Raw genomic sequence first — 10,636 nt, 5'->3', positions numbered from 1 at the left:
TCTAACCCTTTTACGCATTTGTAATTTAGTTTCACAAATTATATTATAGTGGGTGACATGCAGACACAAGCAACATTTTAAGATACATTGTTATTACCAAAACATTTTAGAAATTAGAAACGTTCAACTTTCAGTGACACTTTTTCTAATATGAAAATTTCATATGTATTGTCGCACCCAGAGTCCGTATATAAACATGTTTATATACGGATTCTGATCTTAAGAGAGTACTATGGTCGCACCAACGCTTATAGATACACCTATAAGCGTTGGTCGCAATGCCGATTTTTTACTGGAGCGGATATAATATATGATATAATATAACCACAAACAATTGTTGTACCGCAACAATTGTTCTATGCTATAGTGTTGGTGCAGATAGTGCTGGATGCGTTTGAATTTTTATATTAACTCAAACACCAACTAATTTTAACGTTAGATTGTCACACGCGTATAACTGGCGCTCCCCGCCAGACTGACGCGCTCTTGGGCACAAACGATTTCTATGGCAGCAAATACTATGTTGATGGTTGCCATTAGAAACACGAAAGCTGTTTTTCAAGATTCTTTTTCGTATGCTCTTGTTTCCGTTTGTTTATTAGGTTTGTTGTGTGAAATATTGCATTTTTTCTCAATTGTTTTGGATAATTATAATCCTGATGTGCGATAAACGTTTTAGCAGAATATCAACTTGTATATGATGCGTATATAGTTGGTTCGTTTCTCTCTTCATTAAAATGGTAGATAGCAATGATTCTGCGGTTACGGCGATAGAAATTGATCGCAACGCACAGGCTGATGAAACAGGAATACAGTTTTTAAAAAATATCGACCCGGAAGAACTTAGGCTTTGCTTTTTCCGAGATCAGCTTGTTACAGTTTCAGAGGATGGTTCAGCGGTCGGAGAATTCACAGCTAGCGTCGAAAGAGTGACTGAAGCAGGAAAAAAGCTCGTGTTAATTCACGCAAGCAGTCATGGAAAAGTCGATGGAACGCCAATGGGCACAACCATTACAACGTATCTACAACCGGAAAGTTTGGAGGTATTGCGACAGGAGCACATCGAATTTGTAAAGCTTCCAGGGCACGAGCTTGAGAAGAAAACAGAAATGAAACGCGACATGGAGAATGGAGATCTGGTCATTAAAAGGAAGGTCACTAAAGGAAACGAGATTCGAAAATCCAAACATCGGTTCACCGCCAAACAAACAGCTGGTTTTGTGACAGAAGGTTCAAATTTGCTTCTACAAAGGCTTATGATGAGGCAAGGACTTAACACAGAGATTTCCTTCATAACACTGGACTCTGAAGTTGGTTACTTGGTTAAAGCCAGCTATCGTCCCCTACCAGAAAGAAGCCAGACAGTTTTCACAAAAGAGATTCAGGTATCTGGCATTGAGCGGCGCGTTGCTTCTGTCCACGACGTTCCTTACACCTGGCAATCGTTTTTTATGCCTGACGGCCACTTAACTTTACGAATACAGGTTGGTTCACCGGCTATTGTTACTTTGGAAAAAGTGCCGCGTTTGATCCAACGAGATATTGTGGAGCCAAAACCTGTATTCGAAAAGAAGAAGTTGATCTGGGAAGAAGATATGGAGATGAACTCCCGATTCCTACAAAGAAAAGAAGAACTAAAGGCCGGTCACGAGAAATATCTTCGTGAGCATCCAGATGCAACGGCTTTGATTGCAGATTTCTTTCAGTTTTTACTGCTTCGGCGGCCACACGATGTTGTAGGATTCGCTGCTGATTTTTTTTCGAGTTTTTCTTCGTCGTTTCCCGAAGCCCCCGCTTACCAACACTCTGGTACAACTGCAGCGAATGCAGAATCTTTTAATTAGTATGTAATTTTGTTAAAGATGTACCAATGCAACCGCTTCAGTTGTAAACTGTATGTGTTTTTTACAAAAAAAACAATGAATGATACTGTATTGTATTAAACAACAAAGTTTAAAATTTCGCATAGCATTATCGAACCTGGAGAATGGCTAGCATTCTCCCGCGATCTAGCACAAGAAAGATTCATTTATGAATCGAAACTTTTAACTAAGCCAGCTCGTGTACGGCTGTAATAGATTTCTCCGTAAATCTCATCAAATTTCGCTGAGTTCCGTGTAACTCAGTTCCACATCGAGCAGGCCCACCAGAGGCTTTGTGGTGTGCAATGAACTGACAGGAAAAGAGTAATCTGTCAATCAAATATTCCAATACTAATTTTATGAATGGAAACTTCGTGGGCGATGATAGTGTATTAAGTCCAAAGCGGGTCACATCGAATAAAAATGAAACACTCACTTAACTGTTTCAATTAAATATTAGACACAGGGCGGAACATCTTATTACCACAATAATCTTAAAGGTCTGCATAATCAGCAAAATGGGAAAAGTTTTTTATTTGTTTGTCGCATCAACTGTGTGTACCAGCCTATGTCGGGAAAGTGAACTTCTATGAGCATATATCTTGCCACATATTTTGCATGTGTTTGCTTTTCTGCACATGAATTTTTCTTCGTGGTGTTTCCAATACGCCTTATAAACAAAGGTTTTGTCGCAATACAAACAACGGTAATCCGACTTGAGTTTATAACTCGGGTCCACAGGAATGCTTTTGAGTTTATCTATAGTTTCATTAAGTTCCCACGAATTCGCAAGGGAACTTAGCTTTCTATCACCCTCTTGCGTAGTCGACTCATACAAGCGAGAGTGATTCGCCGGCCGCACAGTAAGTCGGGTAGATGTTGGTAGTAGATACAGATTGGTAAAAGATCTGTACATCAACTCATTGCTATTAGCTGGTTGTTGATTTGGTATTGGTTTATTCGTAACTGCGATGTCCTCGTCTCCCGAACTAGTAAGTCGAACAGGTTTGTTGTGCAACCTACCCTTCTTTGCAGCAAATTCTGATCGTGATGTTGGAAGAGACGTAAAAACTAACACTTTGCAATAGCGGTCTGACAGCACTTCTGCTCCTGTTGAAGGCCTGCACTTGAAGCAAAAGAACAGATTTTTTGAATGAAGTTGAGCCGTTTCCAAAGACATTTCCGTTACAATTTGTGAATGGCAGCCATAGCACATAATACGGAATGATGCGACGAGGTTGGCAATTCCTGAGTGACCAAGTACAAGATCTGGACACTGGTCTTTGTAACTAAACGATTCCATCAGGAGTACAACTAATTCTCTCAGTGCTGAAATAGTGTAATGAGCAGCGATCACTACTGTCACTCTAATATCATTTCGTAGCGCAACCAGCCATCAAAATAAGCGGATATGGTTTGAAGGTATTATTTCCTGTTAAGTCGAAGCCGACAAGGGGCGATTGGCTGGCTGTATAAGATTGATTAAACGTATACTTCTTTGAAACATTACACTATACGCAAACACAATTTCAGGCCAATAAAAACATGCTATAAAAATGCGTGGTATTGTACGATGCTATACGTGCTGCACTTTTCAGAAGTTTTTTTGGAAAACTTTGCTTTAGTAAGCTAATGCTCTTAGAGGAGAGTTGCTCTTCGGCTTGTTCTTGCGGCAGCGTTTTTGTGTGACGAGTATGTATTTTGCAGAAGTGGGATCAATTTACCACGTGTCGGGGATCCAACAGACTTCCTCTGAGAAGATGAGCTAGCGTCACTCCACTGATCGTAAGCGAAGCTACTTGCTTTATTTTCTATAGAGATAACAAATTACGATAATGCAAGTGTCGTATGCTTCTAAATATGTGGCGGATATTGGCCATATGCTAAACAAGCTCATCGTTCTTTGACAAACTATACACATTCGCCTACCTCGATTTCTATTTTTTGGAGCTGATTTTTTCTCTTCAGCGGTTCTATAAATGCAGTAGTCGGGGTATAATGAATAGATGTCTCGCAATAAGGGGAAATAGTGAAACTTAGCTAAAGGTTTCACTGTTCCTTTGGCGGTTCCCTGTCAAATATCAATCAATTTAAAAAGCGTTCTGTCTGACACATGTAATCACTAATTGTAAATATGTTAATAATAGTTTTTAGAGATTATTATTCCTTACTTTTTTTCTCCTGGGATTTGAATTGGAACGGTGGTTCTCCCTAAAAGCTTTTAACAGTTCTGTGCCGGATAACGTAAGTCCTTCAGTCATCGCAACTCTTTTTTCCACCAATATATATGTTTGCTTCACTGGAAGAATATCAAGCGCAATTTTATCATCTCGTTGTGAGCTGATGTTGGTAAGCAAGCCTGTGGAATGTAGATCGTTGTATTCGTTATAGGTGTGACGTGGGGTAAATATGTAATTTGTATTACAAGCAAAAACTAATAATGAGTTGTATTCTAATCAAAGCACTTACCACTTTCGTCGGTAAGGTCGATCCATTGATCAAGGTTCACTACGCACTTTCTTTTAATTGCGTCAATAAGGTGAACGACCTGGCAATTAGGGTTAAATATTTCTTCTTGATTGTTTCCAAATCTTACTGTAATAAACATTCCCTTGAGTTGAGATATACCGTTTAACAATAAAGTCAACAGGTCCCCTTTCGTAGATAAAAGTGCCGGTAATTAGGTATTATGTTAATATCACATTTTGTACAGAAATCGTGTTTACTGGTTCCCTAAATTAATATGTAACTAAAAGTAAACGCCATGGTATAACTGTATAACCTCAGGTGCACGATTTATGTGAAGCCTACACTTTCTCAAACTGGGTCACGACACAACGGTCAGATTGTTTTTAGACTTAACTTTTTATTGAAGAAAGTCGATGCGTTGGCTTTGTATAGACCAGTCAGTGTTTAGCCCCCATGGCTGGTTTACATGTTTAGTCGCAGTATTGTAGTTTCCTTTACAAAACAAATCTCTTAGTCATAGAAGGATTTTGTTATGAGAGCGTATAGAAAGTACAACAAAAGACGAACGCTCAACCTGAGCACCGCTAGATTCGCCTGTGTGTATGATGTTATTTTACTACGAAACTTGTAACGCTGAAAATAGTTCGACTTTCGTGGTAAAACTGAAACAACTCACCGCTTCTCGGTGTCCATATGACCAGGGTTCTTCATAAATTTAAAAAACCCGTTACTTCTGCTTTTGTCGTAGAGTTTTGTAACCTCTATATAGTATATTCGGCGTGCTGGGAAATTAAAGCGCAATATATTGTGACAGTATTCCATATACACAATATTAGAGCTGTGAATTTGCTCATTTTTTGTTTAGCCGTTAACCGGTTAACCGATACAAGTACAATCCTAATAAAAGCGTCTTGTTCATCGCTTTTCTTTCGCGAATGTAAAGACAACTTTACGACGAACGTATGGACTATGCTTGCAATACACGCGCAAACGTCCTAAGGTCAAATTAATGCTTTTTTATTCGTATTCAAACCTGTTTTAAAACACCTACCGGCTAAATAATCAACCTGTGAATTGCAATTATGACGCAGATAATTAACGTGTGATTAATATTATGTCGTAATCAATTGCCAGGTCAAACAATCCCTGTATTATGATGCAATGAATCCACGTGTAAATGCCTGCTTTTACCTAATAAACACGCTGCTTGGCTGAGGAAAACAATTAAGTTGTGTATTACGCCAATATAATGTTGCAAACCTAGTTACCCTGCGGTATTAAAGTGCGTAAACACGCCCCACGTTACTTTTATTTTTTGTGGTAAATTCAAAAAGCGACCGTCTTATTGATTCCAAATATATAGCGACCGTCTTATTGATTCCAAATATATATTGCTTATTAAAATTGGTCCAGTATAGGCGTAGATATTCGTCCTCAAATAGTGATCTCTAGCGCTATCTTTTTTTAGTACGAGCTCTGTGATTGTGACGTAGGAACGTACTAGTCACGTGACTGAATTATTCATAAAAGCGAAAACTGCGTTTTTTTTTGTTCTCTCGTTTTTCTCTGAAAACACCATACATATACTAATATACCATAGAGATACTAATAGTATATGTGTTATATATTAGTATCTCCATGGAAAACACTGCCTCTCGCCTTTCTGAATGAGAGCGGCCACGCTTTAGCAACTTTGTGAGGTGTTTTGTCACGTGGGTAGTACACTTCTCAATTTTTTCGCCACGCAACTTTCAAATCTGTTTTATGAATCTCACAGTGTTTGAGCTGGAATATCTTTGGTTATACAGAACCGATTAAAACAAGTAAGGTGTCGTTTGAATTAGAAAAACACACTCTATCTATTAAAGCGATGTACATGCAGGGCACGTTCAAATCCACAACGTCGCTGCGCACTCTGTCTTATCGCGAAGAATCAATCAAAGAACGCGAACACGTGCCTTTCGTGTAAGTAAGACAGATATTGATATACGTGTATGCCCTATGACGTCATAATTCGGTTAACGACTTAAACTTTTCGTCAACCGTTAACTTTTTCACAGCCCTACACAACGTTAAGGCGATTTTTCCATAATATTTAATTAAAACACAGTTTTATATTTTGTTAATTTTGAGTATCACTTATTTATGTCAGAGCAACGTAGAATGTTATTGTAATACGTCACGTTCCAGCTTCGCCCAGCGCAAATTAACAAGTATATGACCCGCAGTGATTCTTAATCTTCTAATTGTAACTGTTTGGCGGTGCGTCTGCATTGAATTTCGATTACACTGCAAGGGTCAAACCGGGTGTCGAACGTAAACAAAATTTATACGGTCGAGGTCACAAGTGCCGTCGTTTACTTGCATTTTGGCAAGTTGACTTGGTAATTATGTTTGAGTGAAACAGACACAAATAATCAGCCAAAATATTCGATCAACTGTGTCGCAGTTCTGTTTATTAACTTAAAAACTGCAATACGGAACAAATATCCGTTTAATACGTAATTCAAAATTATGCTGTACAGGCAACAAGTATAACATAAAATCCAGCGAATTTTAAACTATGTATTAAGAAAGTGATTTTTACGGCCGGATGCCCGATCTGTTTACAAAGATATAAAAGACAGATCGAATCAACCGTTTGTTCGACTCGCATCCGACGCCTTTTGTTAAACGAACGGAAATGCTAGTGTTAGTGAGCCACGAGGGACTGGCAGTCGCAATTGGCTTGGTTCGTGGGAGCGCAGCGGGAATCCAATGCAATGAAAACTATAAGCAGATTGTTCCCAGACTTACAATTAGAAAATTGGCTTAACCGGATAAATGGGACAGGAAGTCGTGGGTTAACTTTAACAGGATCTGTTGTGCTTTCCGCCAATCGCTGATACACATACACTTAGTATAGAAGTGTGGGGGAAGATGGGACACCTTTGAAGGTCATATTCAAATGTCTTGATCGAAATAACCTGTTTCAAAAAATTACCAACGGTCTATGGGAGTCGTGAGAATGCGGTTTTGTAATTCTTACAACGTTCTTTGTTTACTACTAGATAGGACGAGAAACAAATCTAAAAAGGTGTCCCATCTTTCCCAACCCTACTATATATATGCATCAGTTTGCAATTCTATAATAATATTTGCTTATCTAACTTAACACACTGAGATATTTTTTTTAAATGACACATGGAAGATATTTTTATACTTTTTTTGCTCGTCTCATTTGGTGTACTAAACGAAGAACATTTAAAGAATTTTAAAACTGTATCCTCACGACTCCCATAAACCATGGTTATTTGTTCACAACAGGATTAAGGTATTTGGATATTATATGCTAAAAGCGTCCTGTCTTTCTCACCTTACTATACATATATATATATATATTTATTAAAGCTGCGTATCATACTATTTGTTGATTTAACCGGAAAAGTGCTAATAACATATGGGTACATTTTTCTGCCAAGGTGTTACATTTTCGCGCAATTTCTGATCGGTTATTAACCCTTTGATGATGACGCACAGAAGGGGAAACGGTTAGACGATTGGGAACTGGCGGCCGACGCGACGTCCGCTTACCTTCACGACGTTAGTAATTAGAAACAAAAGGAGAGGGAAGAAAGAATACAACATACGGAAGACAAATGGCGACGTGATTGGGTAGAAGCGTGACCGATGTGTATAAAAAGGACCGGGTTGTAACGAAGGCATCATTCAAAGCAACTGCAGAACAAGGAGAATACAAAGATGGTGAAATCAGGAAAAGTTTTAAAAATTGCGCTTGGTCGTCGATATATTGCAGCATCTGTAAGCCCGTTATCATGTCGATCCAGAGTCGAACGAACGACACGAAGCCCGCTAACAAACAAACAGCAAAATTACGTTATTAGAGATAGACCTGTGAGTCCACTGATAAAAACGACAACAGAATCTGAAGAGCTAAGGTATGTAACTCATTGTTTGTATATGATTACTTTTTCAAAACTTTAACTGTACCAAATAAAATTATCATTGCATAGATTTTGTTACAACACAAACGATTCCGACATTGTTTCATAATATTAACATTGCTGAATGATATTTTACAGTACGCTGTTTGCCAAGCTTCGTGAAATTATACCCAGTTCGAATTGCAATCAAACATCTGATCCAAACCTTGACGTGGTTCTCGGTGCAGTCGATTATATTCGAGAACTCCATGTGATGATTCAGCAAAAAATCAAACAAACTGATTCACCTGCCGATGCAACAAAACAGCAAGATTCCTTTAATCAGCAGTTTTCTTCAAACACGTGACACGTTTCAGCGCATCTGCCATGAAGTTCCAAAGAACTAACGCATACGCTGGAAAGGCGTATTATTTATTACTTTTCGCAATCCAACATGCGCTTCTGCCTGAGACAAATCGCGATCGAACAACACAATGCAATTTCATTGAACTTTTCCAACCTTGTCTTTTCTGCTCTGAATTTCTTCCATATTAATGTTAATAAATTGTTTTGATATTCCACTTTATGGTCGTTTTGGTTCTTTGGCAAGTTGTCGGTTTAAACACGTATAGTTATAGTCGATACAAATTAAATAAACAATTTTATGCTCGCTAACTCGTAAACCGTAATACGAAATTTGATCGCCGAGTTGACATCTCACGAGTGAAAAATAATGAAAATAAACAGTTTCGGAAGTATATCCTATAGTTGAGTGGGGGCAAATGTTGCCCACTGTTTTCAGAGTCAACATACATGACGGTTTTTGAGTGATACCACAAGTTAGTAGCCTATAGGCTATTATTAATTGAGAACAATTAAAAAAATTAAGCAAAACCATAGTATACTGAAGTGACTTCAGTCAAAAAACACGAAATAGTACTGTAAGCCAGTGGTTCTTAAACTGGGGGGCGCGAAAAACTATAAAATAAAGTGTTATATGTCTTATTACAGTGGTGTTCAAAAGGCTCAAATACGACGCACGCAAAAGTTAAATTAAAATAGCAATCCTTTAAGTCTGTTTTTAAACCTCTTACACATGCTAAATGATGAGGTGTCAATCCCTATTATGACGCAAATAACCGCCCTGTGAATTACTATTATGTCTTAAATAATTGCCAAGCAAAACAATCGCTATTATGATGCAACGAATCCCTACTACTTCGTAACAGTCTACCTGGCTAAGAAAAACATGGCAAATATAAGGCTAAACTGTGACGTAAACTTAAACGGCACGGTTATTAGATTTCACTTTTGCGTTGATCGCGATAATGTGTTTTACGCAATAATACAGATACATCAGCCAACCAAGGGAGCGCGGTTTAAAGCATGTCAATATGTCAGGTGGGGGGGCACTTAGATAGCTGTGGTGGATCACGGCAGAAATTAATTGAACACCACTGTGATAATTTAACAAAAACAGAGGAGGGGGGGGGCAAAAAATATCAGTTTAACGTTATATATATGAATTTTACATGGCAAAGAAACTAGCACAGTCTTTTAAATTCGGTAGGTTAACTACAAGTTGCAGAATACTGCTAATGTAAATATATTTCAATTTAGAGTCCCATCTTCCCCCACATTGTAGTTTTGTATGTTTTCATTGCCAAACTTTGAAAGGTTTGCATTTAATTTAGTAATTTATACCTCAAGGGTTATTCAACTAAAAGATACTGATATAATAAAAAGATAATATATTAAAAATATATTCGAAATTTGGTCATTTGCACTTGGTGTTAATTTATAAGAAGGGGCTTGTGTCAAAAACCGAGTAGTAATCAATTTTCTGTTATTACAAGTTCATATACATTTGTAGGATACAATATTTATCCATTGAAGTTCGAACATTACCAGTTGTTATGCAATAATATAATGTATAGGTAATATGTTAAAAACTATAGCAGTAGGGCTAGGAAAAGAATGTTTAAACTTAATTTTCAAAGCGTACAGTATTATTTCGTGTTATTTACGTATATTTCTATTTATAAATGCACTTAATAATCAAAATTAACAATGATTTCAAACTGTCCCATCTTATCCTGTGTGTTTTCGAATTTGTAAAATTTCATTTGTTGTGCGGATAGTTAAATAACTCCTCGTGTGTTTTATTATATTTTATCCAATTGGTGTCAAATAATAAAGGAATGATAGTACCAATTCGTGGTATTACCCAAAAAACGTCATCTATTTTGATTTTGATAATATTTGGCAATATGTGTTTAAGTGTCCCATCTTCCCCCATTGTACTATATGTTCAAATCACCCCTGAGGTATAAATTATTGAGTTAAAAGCAAAACTTTTAAAACAATGTATTAAGAACTATA

The 10,636-nt window shown here is 37.5% G+C and overlaps 4 protein-coding genes across 5 annotated transcripts in view; 2 read left to right on the top strand and 2 right to left on the bottom strand.

Moving 5' to 3' along the window:
* LOC100177369 (ciliogenesis-associated TTC17-interacting protein-like) overlaps positions 1-1,955 on the top strand; it is a 2,955-nt gene extending 1,000 nt beyond the window's left edge. Inside the window, exon 2 of the mRNA XM_018812418.2 lies at positions 1,189-1,955. Coding sequence (XP_018667963.1) covers positions 1,189-1,844 — 656 coding nt within the window. The 3' untranslated portion in view covers positions 1,845-1,955. The remainder of the gene's footprint in view (positions 1-1,188) is intronic.
* A 282-nt stretch (positions 1,956-2,237) lies between these two features.
* On the bottom strand, positions 2,238-3,209 carry LOC113474057 (zinc finger protein 684-like). The gene has a single exon (XM_026833633.1). It carries the CDS (start codon positions 3,163-3,165, stop codon positions 2,395-2,397), a length of 771 nt encoding a protein of 256 aa, XP_026689434.1. The 5' UTR covers positions 3,166-3,209; the 3' UTR covers positions 2,238-2,394.
* A 65-nt stretch (positions 3,210-3,274) lies between these two features.
* LOC104266815 lies at positions 3,275-5,926 on the bottom strand. Of its 2 annotated transcripts, XM_026833640.1 has the most exons (5): positions 5,008-5,926; positions 4,332-4,823; positions 4,034-4,221; positions 3,792-3,933; positions 3,275-3,673 (listed from the first exon to the last, which is right to left on the bottom strand). In XM_026833640.1, exons 2-5 carry the CDS (start codon positions 4,468-4,470, stop codon positions 3,501-3,503), a joined length of 642 nt encoding a protein of 213 aa, XP_026689441.1. In that variant the 5' UTR covers positions 4,471-4,823; positions 5,008-5,926; the 3' UTR covers positions 3,275-3,500. The 2 variants fall into 2 exon arrangements, with proteins under 2 accessions (XP_026689441.1, XP_009862230.1); XM_009863928.3 differs by having other exon boundaries at positions 4,332-5,926.
* A 2,112-nt stretch (positions 5,927-8,038) lies between these two features.
* Positions 8,039-8,929, top strand: LOC100179708. The gene is made up of 2 exons (XM_002131511.5): positions 8,039-8,269; positions 8,414-8,929. The coding sequence occupies exons 1-2, from the start codon at positions 8,073-8,075 to the stop codon at positions 8,619-8,621; spliced, it is 405 nt and encodes a 134-aa protein (XP_002131547.1). The 5' UTR covers positions 8,039-8,072; the 3' UTR covers positions 8,622-8,929.
* Positions 8,930-10,636: the final 1,707 nt, after the last annotated feature.

This window comes from Ciona intestinalis, chromosome 1 (assembly GCF_000224145.3).
Source record: "Ciona intestinalis chromosome 1, KH, whole genome shotgun sequence".
Lineage (NCBI taxonomy): Eukaryota > Metazoa > Chordata > Ascidiacea > Phlebobranchia > Cionidae > Ciona > Ciona intestinalis.
This window is presented reverse-complemented; position numbering and strand designations above follow the sequence as displayed.